The 19,606-nt window shown below is 37.6% G+C and overlaps 1 protein-coding gene across 1 annotated transcript; it reads left to right on the top strand.

The window, feature by feature from the left end:
• The first annotated feature begins 175 nt into the window (after nt 1–175).
• On the top strand, nt 176–15,063 carry LOC139735511 (beta-1,3-glucosyltransferase-like). Its single transcript, XM_071646266.1, has 14 exons — nt 176–251; nt 1,950–1,990; nt 3,104–3,229; nt 3,690–3,766; nt 5,153–5,261; nt 7,217–7,347; nt 8,232–8,295; nt 9,102–9,299; nt 10,098–10,167; nt 10,683–10,796; nt 11,316–11,418; nt 12,229–12,351; nt 13,537–13,681; nt 14,911–15,063. Exons 1-14 carry the CDS (start codon nt 176–178, stop codon nt 15,061–15,063), a joined length of 1,530 nt encoding a protein of 509 aa, XP_071502367.1.
• The last annotated feature ends 4,543 nt before the right edge of the window (nt 15,064–19,606 follow it).

Below are 19,606 nucleotides of genomic sequence, written 5' to 3'. Positions count from 1 at the left end.
GTCTGTCTGGTCAACCGGAAATCGTCGTAATACTAAAAGATTTTACGAAACTGTAAATTTTGACAGTGGCAGATATTTAAATATCTGAATGTTGCCGAGCCTTGTTTGTGAAAGTAGGATTGCCGCAAGTTAACGGTATAGCAGCTGTGATCGTATGTGAGGGATTGCCGTCAAGATGCATCGAAAATTACTAACTATCGCTGCCCTGACCGTCGGGCTGGCGGTGTGTTGTGTTCCCGCTGTTGCAGCAGGTAAGCATGCTTGCTTGATGAATGTACACGTGTCTGCGCCAGTCTCTTTCTATTCCTCCAGAGTAAAAAGCAATGTTATTTATCCATAGCTCACCCCTTCTGAAAGCAGACTTGTCCGTGGAACATCACGCGAAGAAATAAGCCGGATTGCAGCTAGTTTTTCACACTCAATGAAAGTATGATGATTAAAATATAAACCTGACAATGCCAATTTGCAACAATCAACTTGACTAACTGGTTAGACCTACTGTTGAGGATGGTTTGACATTGATTGGTGAAGTACTAAGGGCAATTGTGCACTTCACGGCCCTACATTTAATATCGGTGCCAGATTTTACCCTAATCCAGCAATGCATGCGAATTGTAGTAACACTAACAGTAACACTAACAGATCAGACTTTTTTACAAATCGCATCAGTTATCACTAAAAAATCATTCATGTTTTTACCGCCACTTTGTAGGGAAATGTGGAGAGTAGAAAGATCTAATAAATAATGAAATGATATGAGTCATGCATTTTTAGAATTTGTGTTTGAAAGTCTGTGTGTACCAGTTATACATGTATGTTAATTGTTATCGGGAGGGGGGGGGGGGGGGGGGGGGGAGGGGGGAGAAGTAAATACAGCATGGTCCAGTACGGTAATAACATTACCCCCGGTGCAAGCCCCATCAAGCACCAAAGCTATACACAATACTTGTACCCAATGTGTGAGACAGCTGTTGGGATGAATTTGGGTGTAGATCTCATCTACCAACATTAACATCCCATCCTAACTCCAGTACTACTCATACTACTACTAGGTAATGGGGTCGCATCCTGAATTGCCGTCGGTCCTGTCTTAAACAAATTCACTTGAAGAGATGACTTCATATTGTAGAGCTGATAATCATATTAGACGGCTACCACTCATGAATGAGTATCGGATTAGAGGCAGATAAAATAATTTGTTGTTAGAGGGCTGCGAGCATAGTTAATAGTATAAAAGAGGCTTGTTTTTTCATGTTTTGTATTTCATGATATCGAACAATATCTATGAATTCAAAGACATTTTAGTTGAAACTTCAAAAAGTTTTTTAGAATTGTTAAACTAAAGTTAGTCCTGAGTAATAAAAAGTGATAAAGCAAATGAGATTGCTTGTTACAGCACTTTTGTGCGATATTCCTGAAAACAGCAACTATGAAATGTCTAACTGGTGCACAGGTGTGTATTTTCTCGCACTGGTTTCATTATTTTATAGACTTTACTCTATACTGGCCAAGAATTTGTTACATGCTTGCTTTTGTAGGGTGTTCACTAGCTTCAATATGAATGCACTAATTTATTGATGGTGTGTTACTCGTTGGAGATGGCAAGATCGCTGAGAATGTATTAAAAAAACTAAAAAAAAAGAAAGAAAAATGACCAGAAATGTATATAATAATTAATATAGATATCTTAAAAATTCGAGCAAAGAAAATCATGACAGAATCCTATTTTCTCTGTTCATTTTTCATTGGACAAAAAAACAAAAACAAAGCTATGACTGACAAGAGACCAATGCGAGGTACTTTCGAGCATCAGTTTTGGGTTGTTGTTTTTTTTTTCCACTGTGTACGAACCAATGTGAATTGGGTATTAGATACACCTACTTCAGCATGTCTTTGCAATCAGTAATTTGCTTTCAACTTTTAAATGTTTTTTTTTCCACTTTTCCCAGGTACATTCAATCCCTATCAGGATTTTTCAAGTAAACCACATGTAAGTTGTTGGACTTGCTTTTCCTTCTTCTTTTTTTTTTTTTTTTTTTGGATGTATTATTGATATTACTGTTTATGAAATTCAATACATCTTCATATCTATATTTAAAGTTTGTTAAGTAGTGCAAAACCATTCTTGACAGCGCATTTGTCTTTACCTGAGTTATTTATGTTTTTGTTTTTGTTTTTGTTTTTTGCTGTTGTTTTATAGAATATGTCTTTGTTTCCAGTGTTCAAATTACAATTATGTTGTCAATGTGAAATGCAAAGTCTGACCTTGTCAGACACAACATTTATGCAACAATCATAATGAAATATATGATATCCAGTATGTCTGCTTGGACACTGTGGAGAGTTCCCCTAGTTACTCCTCAAGTTTGCTTCAAGATTTGTGTTCCAGTCAATTAAGAAAATGTAACACATAGACTAAGCTGAAAGTAGTCATTGGGAGAAGTATTGACTCTTTCAAAAAAACAATTTTTTCCTTAACTGCAGTATGACCAATATCAATCATTTTCAGTTACTCCCTTCATTTCTCATTTGTTTAAATCTACTGTTTACCTTTGGGAGCAGTGATTTAATTTTTTTTTTTTTTAGTTATCGCATGTGATGCATATGTGTAGGTCAGTTGTATCACAAAACATCGTAATGCATAAAGAATTTTGCAATAAAGCCTAAAATATAACCTGGAGATACCACTATGTTTCTCACTAAACCATAACTGTAGACGGTTTAGTCTAGCGATAATTTTATTATAACTATTGTTCACATTTTGTTCATGTAAGAATACTTAACATTGATTGTACTGATTAACTTTTTTACTCTGGCTGTTTCTATCCCTAACTCACATTTTAAAACTATTTTGAAGCACTAAAGCTACTCACATTTTAAAACTATTTTGAAGCACTAAAGCTGAGTTATTGTTTTGTCTGCAAATGGTAAATTATGCCAGTACACAGTTTTGATGTTGAGGGAACCGTAGAATTTGTTGATATTTCACTTTCACCGTACAATGTCTCATTTTGCAGTGAAAGAATTGGCAGCTTTGCTTGAATTGGTTTGATGATTGCCAGCATGTATAAAATGGGCTAGTTTTTTGTGACCATTTCTTCAGGGTGCTTTCAATGTGACGGTGAAAGATGTCCTGTTTGTCATCAGAAGCCAAGCCGCCTTGCCCCACCGACAATGGGCCCAGCAGGTCAGAGACGACATCATTCAGCAGACCAGGGTGCAAGAGTTGGTGAGCATTACAACAAACAAACAAACAAACAAACAAAGAACTGAATCTGTCAGTGGCCATCTTTGCAAACCCTTCAAGTTTCCCCCCAAAGAATTACACAGTCATAAGTTGTGACTATCTGTCTATTTATTTGTTTATTTTGTTTAGTTGTTTATTTATTTGTTTATTTATTTATTTATTTATTTATTCATTCATTCATTCATTTATTCATTCATTCATTCATTCATTCATTCTTTCATTTATTCATTCATTCATTTATTTATTTATTTTTATTCATTCATTTACTTCCGTACTTAAATGTCTATCTAAGTAAATATTTGTTTTCAAAATATGACTTGCATAGAGAAGTGAAGAGATTATCTGTCAACTTGATATGGTATCAACGTTAGGACAAACTGATATGTTTAAATGTATTTACATTCATAGTGTCTTTGATCCTTTATCATGAATGTCCATCCAGGGTCAAGCAGAGGTCATTTTGTTGCACGAAAAATATGGAAGCCACGGTCAGTGGACAATGCTGCCTGTCCTCCCCAAGTAAGTATTGAATACCAGAAAAGATTATGGACACCAAAACCCAAAGAGAAATGTACATTGAGTGAAATCAGCAACATTAGTTGAACATATCAGTGTTGAACATATCAGGAAAATCAGACAATCGATGCAAAAGTTATGAATTTTTAAAGTTTTGTTGTTGGAAGCATTGGATAAGGAGACTACTTGAGTTTATGACATCATGTGTGGACAACAATATAAAGAAAATATAAAGAAAATTCAACATGCTTTCACTTTTCTAGCGTACCAAAAGAGCACTCCATTTACTGCTTTTAAAAATCAGGGGGAATAATTACTACCCTTCACATATGCCGGTATCAAATTGAGAGAATGCAATTTTCAGGAAAAAATAATTTTTGTGGAAATCTCTTTATATTTTCTTTATATTGTTGTCCACACGTGACATCATAACCTCTAGTAGTCTCCTCATCCAGTGGTTTCAACAGCAAAACTTTAAAAATTCGTAACTTTTGCATCGATTGTCTGATTTTCCTCAAACTTTTGCTGATGTATTCTACTAATGTTGCTGCTTTTACTCAATCCACATTGTTACTTTGGGTTTGGGTTCCCTTTAAATGCCAGAAACAATTGTTACGTTTGTTTTCATCTTAACCTGTTGAGGACGAGTCCCGAGTACACTCGGGCAGGTGTCTATGGGAAATGCATGTTGCACCAAAATCAGCCCGTCCTCAGCGGCTTAATGTCATTACCAAAAGATGAATTGTGTGTCTTTATATAAATTTCTTGTTATACCATGTCTGTCTGTCTGTCTGTCTGTCTGTCTGTCTGTCTGTCTGTCTCAATTTTTGTGATTGGTATGTATGTGTGTAAAGAATTGTCTGTAGGAATTTCATCAAACTTTACACGATGCTGGCACAAACTTGGTCAATCCACTGATTAGATGGCAGGAAAAAAATTCAGTGGAAGTCTGAGTGCATAGCTCAAGATTGTGTTCCAAAATATCTCTGCTTGTGAGCACAAACTTGTACAGCTATTTGATCATTGAAACTTATTCTGGGATGAGATATAATGAGGCTTGCAGATTTTTGGTAAATTTTGGTTAGCAAACAAAGCAAGCTAATCTCCTTTTACCTTAAAAAGCTTATACATACCCATGATTGTCTAGGTAGCTTTGTTGTCTAAGTAAATTATCACCCATACTTGCCATATTAAGTGTCATATTGTGTTCTTCAGTCTCAAACGAAGGTAGCATATCTACTGTAATACATTCAAGTCCAGTAATTGTCATGTGTATGTCCAGTGTGTGTAATCCTATTCATTCTATATGCTACTTGCGGATCTGTGATGAGCCCCTAATCTCTGTTGAGAACTAAATAAGCAACCTTTTCTGGTTCACTCCTGTGGCAGGATTTTCAGAGAATACAGCAGCAAGAAATGGTTCTTTTTCTGCGAGGAAGATACGAGGGTCAGCGTGACTGGGCTGCTTGTCCTTCTCAGCAGATTTAGCTCTGACGAGGTAAAAAAAGACAACACAAAAACTGTATATGACCTGTTTTTATGGTTTGCTGGAGCTGAATGCCATTCCATACTTGGTGGCGACTGACTTCATTCAAGCAAAGACTGCTCGTAAAATCCTCGTATTGACACTGTTTTGAAATGCAAAAGATATGGCTTATTCTACTTTCATTCATTTCCTCCTTAATTTCTATGGAAAAAAAGATTAAAGTACATTCATTTCATTCATTTCATTCATTTCATTTATTTCCACATCCTGATAAAAAGCATTTACAAAAAATACAGGAACGATACATACACAGTAGAACATTGGAACAATACAGGAAAAAAATGTTCAACTTACAACAATTTCACAACAGGCAAACACAACATAAGAGCAGTTATTTCAGTTTGTGGGGGGATCAACATAGACCGTTGGTGTTTCTCTGGCTGATCCCAAGTATTACAGCAAAAAATACTTGCGTTAATGCGATACACACAAGAAAACTGTACTACAGAAAGTATACAATATTTATAAGAAGGCAAGAGTCATCAAAGTGTGGTGCGTATACACTGAATGAAACTTGAAATTTTTAGTATATCTTTGTGAACAAGAAAGACTTTGTAACTTCTTTTAAATATTGAAAGTCTATTAGACATTGTTATTATCCATGTATATGGATATGTATATGGATATGTATATGGATATCTTGGCAAGAGCTGCAGTCTGCTTGAGACTGTGAAGTGATCGCAATGACAATAAGCATGTTGATCTCTTTGGGCTAAAACTGAGTGACAATGGAATATGGAATGTCATAGGATGACACCACAGAGACTCCAACTCTCCCGTTTTTGACGGGAGATCTCCCGCCAAAAGCCAATTTTTGCAAAATCTCCCATTCTCCCGCTTGAGATTTGATTTCTCCCGCTCTGGCTCTGTGTCTCCCGGTGGAAAGGATTTCTAACTTATTGCTATCGTATGTTGAAAAAATAAGCCTTAGATAGCACCAGAGAACATCTAGAACCCTAGGAACTTCGCGCTTCGCACACATCAACTTGGAGTCTCCCGTTTGCTAGGGGTTTCGGGCGGGAGAATCTCCAGATCAGAAGGTGCTTGGGGTTGGAGTCTCTGACACCATTGTCAAATTTATATATCCATGAATTATAGACTGTTTGTGTCTATCTCTACGTTAGCCAGAATTCACAGTGGAAGAATTGTTTGAGAGTCTTCTCCGTTAACCCATTTAGGACGAGTCCCGAGTATACTCAGGCAAGCGTCTGTGGGAAATGTGTGTTGTAACAAAATCAAACCGCCCTCAACGGGTTAAGCAAACATGGCATTGGAGGATCAACACCTTGGTACCAGCCATGCAACTTATTACTCACGTTAATTTCAAAGGGGGGCGGGGCTGATGCACCTCATTAATAGATTAAAAAACACTTTCACATCATGTGTTTGTGTGCTTTTAGTGCCAACTGCCACAGATAACCACATAGTATTGTACACACTGTCCAAAGCCCCTGGCACAGTGAGGGTTGATGTTTATTAGAGTAAATGTGCAAAAAAGAAACATGATACAGAATTTTTCATCAGTTTAGGAGGATGATGTTGGGGAGGTTAACGGCTTCTACCAACCTTTCACACATTAGTGGGCAAGCCTTCGTCCACTCCCGTGGACTTTCTCGAGCCAAGTGATCGAAGCGTTTCTCTCGGCAGTCTGCTCGTCTTCATCAGATCATCGAACCGAAGATCGGAGACAAAATGTAGCCTGAATCCCTGTTGAGTGTGGGTTGAATTCTTTTAATCCATGAAAGCTTGCCCACAAAATTGATAAAGGTTGATTGAAGCCATAACCTCCACCTATAAGAAAGAAACATGGTACCAATGCCTTCTTCACCAATGTTGACTTAAGTGCGGTAGCAATGATTGTGACCAATTATTTTCTCCCCCCCCCCTCCCCCCCCCCGATCATCCAGGAATGGTTCTTTGGGAAGACACTTTACGACCAGGAAGCCACAATCATCCATCACTTTCACAATCCCCAGTCAGAATTCATCTTCCCGGACTTTGATGCGGGTTGGATCTTGAGTGCCACGCTACTCAGCAGGTGAGGCTCTCAGTCATTTTGATGTAAAATTCTGGCTTGTGGAATCTCAGATGGATGTGATTATCATGGAGGTCTCTTCAGATTGTTTCATTTTTAAATTTTAATCTTCAGATTTCACTTTGGTTCACTTTATTGAGCCTTTTTTTTTCGGGGGGGGGGGGAGGAGGAAGGAGGTTGAACTCATGAGGGAAAAAAAAAAATCAAATTTAGAATTAGAAATGATAACAAAGAAATCAAACAAATAATGTTACGAGTGATTATTTAGAAAAGAGCGTAAAGAAAGAAGTTCCTTTCATGATAGCTCTCTCTGAGAAACAAATGATATTGTACTTCATTCCCTTACATTGACACGTGTTATGCTGTTGGATCTTTGTTAGATTTTGTCTGCTGACTCTCGGAGTGAATTTTCTTTTAATTTCATTTACCGTAAAACCATAAACATTTGCAAATTGGTGACTGGCATTCAGTGCGTTGTTTATAGACAAAACCTTTCATGTGCATGCTACTTTCGCGAATCTTGGCTCCTCATAAAATTTGTAAAAGTTTCATGCGCGTTAAAATTTCTTGTTTTTACAGTATGATGATTAGTGATGATAATGGTAATAATATGAAAACTTGTTATTTGGCACTTACACCCAAATATTTCTGAGTGCTGTACAATTAACAAACATATAAATCGACAATGAGTACAAATAATCCACAACTACATAATCATCGGTTCTGTTCTTGAAATGAATGGGTTTTTGGTTTCTTTTTGAAAATTTCAATGGAGGTAGAGAACTGAATATGAGTAGGGAAGTTTTCTTCATGTCTTCAGTCAATACAACAAATATATTATTGCTTACATGATTTACATATGCTGTTCATCTACTCTAACTGGAAAGTGTCGCTGCAAGGATACAGAAGGAGACACCAAAAGTGGACTTCAGCATTGACGTAAAGCATGAGGTATGACCAAGTTGTCAGCTCAGAGAATCGTACTCATCACTCTCTATTTAAACCTCAATATCAAAATGTGTGATGGTAGCTTGACTACGAGTAGACGTGTTCATATCTGTCAAGTTTAAAGTGAGATGTGTGTTTGTTTTGTTTTCATTGATAATGCATGTTGCCAGTGTAATGAGTGTGTAGAAAGAAGAGAATGTTTTTGGTAAGATTATTTACACTGGAAATAGAATAAGATATCAAAATAGATCATTGACTCAAATTTGAAAAATATGCTTACAGCTTGTGGAAACAAATTCCAAAGCAGCAAAAAAAAAAAAGAAATCAGTCTGCCTGTTGTTGATGATCAGGTGTCAAAGGATTTGTGGTTTTATGTGAGTCTGATATGAAGATAAATTCCTGCAACTATACAAAGAATATGTGTTAAAGTAGTAAAAATGCTTGTGTATTTGGAGAACTTGCAGTAGTTGATGACGTGATGCTGAGTTTGTCTAGAATATTCAAGATTTCAAGCTCCATAGTGTTGACATGACTTTGCCAAGAAGAGGAGAAAAAAAAAGTAGTGTGGTACACACCTTCATATGTCTCTTATGAAAGTTACAATCAATTGCAAATCTTCCTTTTTTTGTCCCCTCTCTGTATTGCCGCACAGCATGTACCATTCTTTATTATCCAGAAATGGTTAAAAAGAGTACTCAAAGAATTAATGTATGGATTCATCCCCGTGTAGTTCTTACTTTACCATATTTTTTTGTTTATTTTTGTTGGTTTTGTTTTTACATACAAACATTGTATCTTCTCAAACATAGCTTGCTCTCTACATCTGGAATGAAGAAGGCGGGCTCCACCTGACTGGCCTCCCCCAGATGTGCGCAGGAAACATTGACCACAGTCCGCTGCCGCTGACCGATGACCAGGTCCGGCAGAGGGTCGAGGAGGGCAAGACGAAGCGGTCCAAGTCGGACTCCATCTGTGTCACCGCCTACCCCAAGTCTCTGCCCCGATGTGTAAGGCATTTTTTTCTTTTCCCACCTACATTTGCTTCAGTACATTCTTCAAACTCTATGAGATGTCTGAAGTCAAATATGATCAGTTTTTTCTTTTCACACCCATGCTTGCTTCAGCACATTCTTCAAACTCTTTGAAATTACTTAAGTCAAATATCATCATTTTTCAAGAAAGATTATATTGTATGCCGTGTCTTGGTTCAAGTGACATGCTGTAGGCTGAAATGTCATGCATACAAAAGACACTCGGGAGGATAGGGTGGACAGAAAAAAAAGAAGAAAATGTAATAGGATGATGGTGAGAAAGGTGTTAAAGAAGAGATACATCAGTAGGTGTAAAAAGCTCCTGCCCCCCATAACCATAGAAATAAAAGAATTCATTAAATGGTATGAAACATGAAATATTATTATTTATTAAGTCATACATATGGTGACTCAGATTTGCTGGTACTGACAAGAAGAGAAGACTCACTATTTAGGGCAGCTGGTAATAAGCTTGAAGTAAGTTTGTAGTAAGCTTGTAGTAAGCTGGTAGTAAGTTTGTAGTAAGCTGGTTGTAAGCTGGTTACAAGCTGGTCATAAGCTGGTCATAAGCTGGTCATGAGCTGGTTGTAAGCTGGTCATAAGATGGTAGTAAGTTTGTAGTAAGCTGGTAGTAAGCTGGTCATAAGCTGGTTGTAAGCTGACAAGGTATTGATGCTTCATTAACAAAATAAAGGTACCAGTGTGGCAATGAAGGAGCTGCTATTCTTAATGTGTTCTTATGTTTTGTCTGTTGGTTTGTTTTTTTGTTTTCAGGGAAGTGCTGTTCCAGGTGATGATGTTCTGTTTGCGGTTAAAACTTGTGAAAAGTTTCATAGAGACAGAGGTACATATTGCACCCCTGCACAGATATTCCTTTATATGTAGCTACATGTAATTGCATATTTTGATACTGATTTTAATACAGTGAAACCAACTATAAAAGAAAGAAAGAGGATAGGTTTTTCACAGTTGTGGTTAGCAATCATAATCCTGGTGACAGTCTTTCTGTCACATGAATGGTATTAGAAAAAAAGATATAGTTTATAATCATACAAGACTATAAAAGTCATAAACGAACATACAAGGTTTACAAGAAACATGCAGAATGCTTTCTATGAACATCGAATATTTCATGATGTGGACATTTATTTTATTTTTGTACAAACTTTGTGCTCAACTAGATAATTGCAATATGATAAAGCATAAATATTAGGAGAGATATCAGTTAGTGCGCAGGAATACATGTACTCTCACATGCAAATTTCATAGAGTTCACTGATACGGTCCACTCTGACAGTTATTATTGTGGTGACTTTGACTCCATACTATATTCATGCCATGCTCTCTTCAATACTTCAGTGCCTGTGGTGAAGAAGACATGGGGAAACGTTGCACAGCATTTGGTGTATTTCAGCGACAAGGAAGACGAATCCATACCAACCGTGGAATGTGGCGTGCCAAACACAGAGCGAGGTATTTCAATGAACTTTGACCTTCGTGACAAAATTAAATTGATATTTCTGTCAGTGTACGATGATAATCTGTAGCTGGTTTGTTGTAGGAAAATAAAAGAAAGAAATGTCATGATTGTCAATAGTTGGAGATTAGCTGTTAATCTCACCTTAGGATGTGCAACCTTTAAATAGGCAGTGCTAATACTTAGATTTGTGCCTATCAGCTTTAAACTTTAATGATGCAAGCAAAGGATGGAAGTACCTGAGGTACATTTTCTGTGAGTGAGTTTCTTTCCTATTAGAATTGTAATGTCTTGACTAAAGAATGCTGGATATACATGTACCTGTGGCCATATTGCCTGAAAACACTCAGTTGATGCTGGTTTTGTCAAAATCATTTTTTTTTTTTACGTAAATCATTTGGTAATATCTGTATTTATTTTCAAACACAATGGAATATATACATTGTGTTTTAAATAAATGGAAGTTTCACAAAGCTTTGAAGGACTGTATCTTGGATAATGTTCTTTCCACTTAGGACACTGTGCAAAGACATTCGTCATCTTGGAGAAATTTCTAAGTGAAAAGGAGTATGAGAAATTCAAGTGGCTCGTTATAGCAGATGACGACACAATTCTCAGGTGAGTGATGATATTCCACTTCTGATTAAAGAGATTGTCTGTGTTTCATTGACAAACACAATGTCAAAATACAGAGTGGTACAGAATGTCAACGCATAAAAAGAAAGGGGATAAATATGAGAACAAAACAACTTGTAAAACTTTTAAAATGATTTATTCAAACAGAAGCTGTCTTAAGTTATATCCATTACCCAGATTTCCAACGAGTATTAGACCTTTCAGTGTGTTGTTTGGATGAACTTTCTTGATACACTTCTTTTTGTTTATTTGGCAAATTTTATGATTTAGTACTGATTCTGATAGACTGCGTCCAAAACAATAATGCTACAATTTTATTCACCTCATTTCAATTTCTAGTTGTAACATATTTTTTGTAAGCACTGTGATTTCAGCTGTCACTATGTCAGCAAGACAGGATGTCACTGATAAGGTAATGTCACCCTTTTGAGAGTTGGATATATTCCTGGTATGGGTTTACTACTTTCTGACCTTTTATTGAATGAACGAAATGAAATGAAAGGTGCTAGGTGAAAATGATATAATTTTTCTCTGTGATGTCATAGACAAGATAGTGTCACCCCTTTACAAAAGTCGGTTTTAAAGATCATGCTTGTGTAGGCTTTCTACTTTCAAATTGCTAGTGCTTGCCAAGAGTTACCATGACACAATTATTAAGAGAAGATATACGATGTCTTTTTAAAGTAAAATATACAACTCCAAGTTAGTCCTTAACCATCAGTGCCTGCCAGGCAATCCCTAGATGAGTAAAATCACAGTTTGAGTCTGCTTCTCTACGCATTTTCTCCTCAGTGTGGCGCATTTGGAGCAGCTGCTGTCTTGTTACAAAGCCGAAGATCCCGTAATCGTTGGTGAGCGGTACGGGTACGGGCACGTGAAGGGACACGGCTACGATTACGTCACCGGTGGAGGAGGGTAAGACGAACATTTCAGGCAACAAGACACAATGACAATAAGGTTCTGTAAATGTGCACATTTATGCACAAGTAATTCTTCATGCTCAGCAGGGTATTAAAAATGAATATCACATAATTTTAAGTTTGTAGATGGTTGTGACAACTGAGTTAGCACTTCAAACACCTCACCACTGTCATGGTATTTAAGGGCTTTCGCAGCACATACTGCAGTGAAAGGTAACTGATCCCCACAATCTGCAAATCCATTCACGCTACAGGAATAGCGAATGTGAAGAAAACTACAAATAACAAAAAAATTAAAACGACAAGCAATTTCTTTTTTTTTGCATTTTCTCTTTGCACCGGTTTCATGTTACACGAAATCTGTGAAATTGTCCACTTGTACAGTGAATACTGTAATACATATACAGTTGAACCTCTCGTATCCGGACAAGTCGGGATCGGAGCTCATCCGGATAAGGGATTTGGCCGGATACTGGAGACTCAATGCTTTATACACTGTACATTTACATATACATACACATCATGTACTGCTGTAGCCCATTGTAGTACCACATGTAGTAATGTATATACTGCAACCTTTTCATTGTTACATTTGGGGATGTTTGGGGATGTTAAAATGTCTGAAGGTAAGCAATTTGGGAGGAAATTTGATGTAATGTATGTTAATCATGTTGGAAGTAATATGTAATTCATGTTTGTTTGTGTAGGAGTTCTCAAGGAGTTGGGAATCCTCCTTTCCTCCCGTAATTATAAAAAAAAATCACAGCGAGATTGCGTCCGTATAATAGAGAGATCCGGATAAAGGGAGGCCGGATAAGAGAGATTCAACTGTACCACATTTTCCTTTGTCAGGATGTGAAGAAAGTTTGCAGCATGTATCTGTGATGCAACTTCAGCAGGAGACACAAACTACTAGCATATGTAACATCTTTAAAAAAAAAAAATGGTGTTTACTCATCATTATTGCTTTTCTTTTTCTGCTGTATTTCATAATGTTTTATATATATATATATATATACATATATATATATATATGAAACCTGCTTCCCCAGTATATTTTTAAACCCTTTTTTAATGAAATGTGAGGAACAGTTGTAAGGCAGCCATTCTATACAGGCCATCCCAACTATTTTCAATGAAAAGAAGACTTGAAAAATTTGTTTGACTATCATTCTGACAGAATGGTCTTCAGCCGGTCAGCCGTGGAGACACTGATCTCAAACGGATGCAAGTGCAGCAAAATCGACGACCCTGATGATATGATCATTGGGATGTGCGCCAAGAGATACGATGTACCCATCGCTCACTCTCCCCTCTTTCACCAGGTGAGGGCGTGACTGATATTGTGTCAAAGGTCACCACTTTTGTGTCATGTGACTTGGCCTTTCTCCAAGATGCATGATCATGTCTTCTCTAGCATGCTCCTACCTACAAAGACACTTTGTTTGATTCTGATTACCTAATAGTGCAGTTTATTAAAGGGTAGTACGTGGTTCCTAGATAACTGCAAAAGTTGTCAATTTTCGCTCTAAAATGGAGATATATGCACAAGAAATGTGTGAAGTAACGCTGTGATAATGTGATTTCAATTGGCTATTGACAAAAATGCAAATTAATACCCAGAATGATACGCCAGAAGTATTGCAATCGAGCATGCTCGACCGTGGTTGCTACACGATGTTCTATAATTGATTACATCAATTGCAATATATCGGACCATTGCAGCAGCAGAAGCATCCATTGTACGAGAGTGAATCGCATTTGCAGCTTGTTAGCTGCATGAGATTTCATGCTACTACTAGGGCATGTTTTGACCATCACCTACTTACTAGTAGCATTCTTTCAACCCCTTAGTACACTGTCTTTTCTTACACGTTGTACACGCTTATAATTTTAAGATACTCCAAAAGAACTTATTATCCTGACAAATGGTGTCAGCCCAACAGGTTTCTTGGTGGAGCGTTTTGGTGTAATGCAGGCAAATTCCAAATAGTGAAAGATGAATTTTGAGCCTTTCTGAGAACTGTGTTTTAGCTTTACCTGTAATGTGTGTAGGAAGACCATTTGTTTCGAAAAGGGTACTTTGTGTTTGCCTATGCTGATTAGTGATGATGTATTTGATATATTGTACCATTTAACCATTTTTACTGGCATATATATGCATTTGTAGCTTCAGTTATGGACTTCACCAAGTTTGCTCCAAATATCAAACCTCATGAACCTCACTACAGTTTTGATCTCATTTAATTTATCAAACTTTTTTTTTCAGTGTTACAAAAATTGTGAAAATCCTGAAGGACATGTATATTGAATTTTTATGCATACTTTGTCTTTTTTAATTGTGCCTTATGATAACAACCATGCTTTATTCAAATGCACTCGTGAATCAGTGTGTGGTTTTGTTTGTTTTGTTTGTTTGTTTGTAAGGATAAACAAATCCAAAAGAGTGTTGAGCACCAGGAGGAGAACTTGCATATAAATGACTTGAATTCAACAAACCAAATTAAACGAAATAAGAAGCTTTAATAACCTTGACCACTACCTACCCCTCCAGGCCAGACCAGCTGACTATGCCAAGGGTTTACTGTCCCATCAGACACCAGTCTCTTTCCACAAACACTGGAACGTGGATCCCGTCCGGATCTACGGGGATTGGTTCCGGCAGAGTGACGAGCAGAGCAGAAATGAGTCCCACGATGAGTTATAGCGCCCTCTATCATCATGTACCCCCCTCCCTCCCTCCCTCCCTCCCCCACCCATTTGTCCGTCCAAGCTGTGGTATTTATTGCTTTCCCCCACACTTCCAGGCCAACAAAATCATTTGGAATGACTGCCAATGTAGATGTTTCTTTTTTCTAGAAGAACAAAGACTTTATTCGTGAAACTATCTATGCAAACTGTGTTTAGATCTTATGTTAAAGATTCAAAGAATTTTGCATTTGTTTAATTCACCGACGTCTCTTAAGAAATATCTAGCACATGTATACTGTATACGTCATATATTTCTCGAGTCTAATTTTTTGCGAATCGGGACTTCCTGACGATTTCGCGAGTGGTTAAATTTGCGATAATGGAGCGTAGTACCGAATGGAGAAATGTATGCTTACATGTCACATTCATGTTTGGATTGACTTCAAACATGTTAAAGTAGAGTTAATGGTTGTCCTGTATGGAGTACCACCCTAAATTTTGTATACAGAAGTGGGGGGGGGGGGGGGGGGGAGGGGGCAAAGGGACTCCCGTGGTGCTATATTATCTTCACTGATTCAGTTTATTGACTATAAACGGACATACAGGCTGAATGTTAAGTGTTGAAATCTATGCAATACTGAATTTTTAGTTTTGTCTGTTTTGTGTATTGTGTTTGCTTTACAAGCTCTACATTTTTGTGAGGACATCCTCCAATATTAGATTGTGTGGGAATGTGAACTGAAGACTGTTGATAGGCATGTTATGTATTATGAAATACCAGTAAGTTTTTGTCTGCAAGACAGGATGTAGTATTGTAAAAGTGGAAATTTTTGCAGCTTGGATTTCTTTTTTTGCACATTTTGCACCACGTGCAACTAGCCTGAAAATAAAAGCATGTGAAAATTTGTACTTCCTCTATGTAATACTCGTTAATATTTTGATTCCTCAGAAATAAAAACATGCAAAGTTCACCTTACACTGTTGAGTGAAAAATTACCCATGGGGAAATTTCCACTTTTACAGTTTTTTTTTCTTTGTACCTGCCTTTCTTGTTTTTTTAAGTATAAGCTGTAAGTACATAAAATACAGAATGGGACATGGTTTTTGCTATGCGTTGTGTATATTGCATGGTATTGCTGCTTAGGCAGAGAATCAAACGATATTGTTGTTTTCTTAAATTAAAGTTTACCGTTATTATTCTATTGGAGCTAACAAAGGATGATATTATATTCAGCATGTTTTACATGAAGCATTTTTGTTGTTATTGTTGTTTCAATATATGGTAGATGATAAGTGTGATGTAGATGTATGTGTGTGCATGTGTGTCTGTTTGTGCGTGAAAATGTTTTTTTTTTTTTTTTTTCAGTACAGACTGCAGAAGAAACACCCACTAGCAAGCTAAATGTGTTGGCCTGTCAACTAGGGCATTCATATTTTGTCGAATGCATTCAAATGAATAGATTGCATTTACATGCATTTCCTTGTTGTTGTTGTTGTTTAGTATTGAAGTGATGTGAAACTAAGAATAAAATTTGAAAAAAAATGTCCTTGCATAGCAGAGGCAAGTCATAATTCAAGGGTAAGGAACATACACAATCATGGTGACTCTTCCCCCCCCCCTTTTTGTCTCGCCCACCGGAGGTGAAGGCGAGACTAAGGGATCCAAATGGCGTCCGTCCGTCGTCCGTCCGTCGTCCGTCGTCCGTCCGTCGTCCGTCACAAATGTTAAAGTTTACCTGCAAGACTCTCTTATGATGCATAACTTGGCAACTGTTACAGCAATGGCAGCCACACCTGGGTGATAGAAACACTAGGGGTATCTTCATGTTATATGGTGTTGTCAGAGGTCATGTGATGATGTCAAAGGTCATTTGAGGTCATATATTAAAGAGTATGTGCAAGACTCTCTTTTCTACGTTAAAGTTTACCTGCAAGACTCTCTTTTGACAAATAACTTCACATAAGTTGCTTGCATTACAACCTAACTTGGATCATAGATGCACTGGGGGTACCTTCATGTTGTGGTGCCGTTGGAGGTCACAGGATAAGGTCAAAGGTCATTTGAGGTCATACGTTAAAGTTTACTTGCAAGACTCTCTTATCACATGTAACTCGACACATGTTGCTACAATGGCAATCAAACTCGGGTGATGGATGCACTGGGGGAACCTTCATGTTATGGTGCCGTAAGAGGTCACATGATAAGGTCAAAGGTCATTTGAGGTCATACGTTAAAGTTTACTTGCAAGACTCTCTTATCACATGTAACTCGACACATGTTGCTACAATGGCAATCAAACTCGGGTGATGGATGCACTGGGGGAACCTTCATGTTATGGTGCCGTAAGAGGTCACATGATAAGGTCAAAGGTCATTTGAGGTCATACGTTAAAGTTTACTTGCAAGACTCTCTTATCACACGTAACTCAGCACATGTTGCTACAATGGCAATCAAACTTGGGTGATGGTAGATGTCTCTTGGGAAGTTGAAGGTAACCACAAGGTCAAAGGTTACAGACAGGGGTCAACGAACTTTTAGGGCCCAATGTTAAGTTTGTAGGGCGCATTTCGTTTATGGCTCATAACTTTTGATCCCTTTGTCCGTTTGTGACCAAACTTGGATGGAAGATGTCCCTTGGGGAGGTGAAGGTCGTCACAAGGTCAAAGGTCACAGACAGGGGTCAACAAGCTTTTAGGGCCCAATGTTATGTTTTTAGGGCACGTTTTGATTGTGGCTCATAACTTTTGATCCCTATGTCCGTTTGTGACCAAACTTGGACAGTAGATATCCCTTGGGGAGTTAAAGGTCATCACAAGGTCAAAGGTCACAGAAAGGGGTCAACAAATTTTTAGGGCCCAATGTTAAGTTTTTATGGCGCGTTTCGATTACGGCTCATTACTTTTGATCCCTTTGTCCGTTTGTGACCAAACTTGGATGGTAAATGTCCCTTAGGGTGTTCAAGGTCACCACAAGGTCAAAGGTCATAAGCAGGTCAATTAACTTCTGGGAGTTATAAAAAATATTAATTCCTTGTACGCGAATGGGCGAGACACAATTTGGCGATTGCCTTGTTTTTTCTTGGGGGTCAAAGGGTCTCAGTGTCTTCTGGTGGCAGTTAGATGCAATGAGTACAATTTCTTTCTTTTGTAGCAATTACATCTCAAAACTGTGACTGAATGTGTTTCACAAGCTTAGTTTACAAATTCTTTGAATGCCGCTACGATGAGCCAAAAAATATTTCCCCAAATTCATATGTTAACAGGGGTTTTGACCTTCGTATCTCTCTCTCTCTCTCTCTCTCTCTCACTCTCTCTCTCTCTCTTTCTATACTGCTCCTTGCATGATCTCTTTCTTATCAATTTCAAATGAAATATAATACATAAAATACAAGGGAAGACTAAGATCTTGTTTTTGGCAATGTATTATTGTACATTCTGTACACAACATATTCTGATAATAAAAAAGAAACAAGCTATACCTTTTTGTCATATTTACATCACGGTCATAGTCAAACACCTATACAGAAGTATCAACAGATTGTCAACTTCTCACGTTGACAAAAACAAGAGAGATGTACTATCTTTACAGTGTAGAAATGCTATTTACAAAGTAGATTCACCGAAACTGGACAAACAACAACATTTTGTGCTTTTCTCAATTTTTTTTTTCCCAATATTCCTTCAAATATCCATATTTGTAAATTACAGTCCAGCCCTCAAGGACATACTTAGAATATTTCCATATCTTCCAATTGTTTGCAGCAAAATTTCTTCATTTTTTTTAACACACTTCCCCACACCATTAAGATGCTGCTCACGACATTTGTGTGAAAAGGCACACGTGTCTTTACATTGAGAGAGTTTGACTAACTCGAGGAACGCTAAATACTTCGCAAACGACATCCACCCCCACCCCGCAGTCCATACAGTGGATAAGGTTACATATAGACATTTTGCGCTGAAACTGGAGGTGCTAGTGGGATTTGTGCGCATACGGATACAGTCTCCACACTATTTTGATAATTCCCACTAGCTTATCCTCCGAATAATGACCCATGTTATGCAGGCATAACTTGACAAATGATGAAAGAAGCAACTGAAGCAACAAATCCTTGTTTTCCCGGACCCACATTCTGTAAACTGGGAGAAAAAACTCTGCATATGCTGGTAGAATTGACTGCATGATACAGGGATATCTCCCCTCAGATACAGTTATAACGCTGTCTGGCTAACCCTTGGCAAGTATATTGACGGGTCAACATTAGCCAGTATGTTACCTTTACATCAGCAGTGGATCGTGGATGTTACATTTTGCAGAATAATCATCAGCTCATTCTCATTTTTCTGCGTAAAATGAGGTAAAGCAGGCAAAAAATGACATGCTAAATCCAAAGCCAACATGTTTTGCTAACTCTGGCATTCTCGCCAAAGAAATCTCACAGCCAAATCGACAGCCCACAACTGCTGTAACTGAGCACCAATGAGTTTCTGACAATTATTTGTATACGATACAAGTCCGCAACACTTGAAATCACTAGTATTTCCTTTCTTCTTCTTTT

Source organism: Diadema antillarum, unplaced genomic scaffold, assembly GCF_040938485.1.
Source record: "Diadema antillarum isolate AM-2024a unplaced genomic scaffold, OU_Dant_1.0 seq00000583_RagTag, whole genome shotgun sequence".
In the NCBI taxonomy this organism is placed as follows: Eukaryota; Metazoa; Echinodermata; class Echinoidea; order Diadematoida; family Diadematidae; genus Diadema; species Diadema antillarum.
Note: the sequence above shows the minus strand (reverse complement) of the source record. Positions and strands in the feature narration are given on the sequence as shown.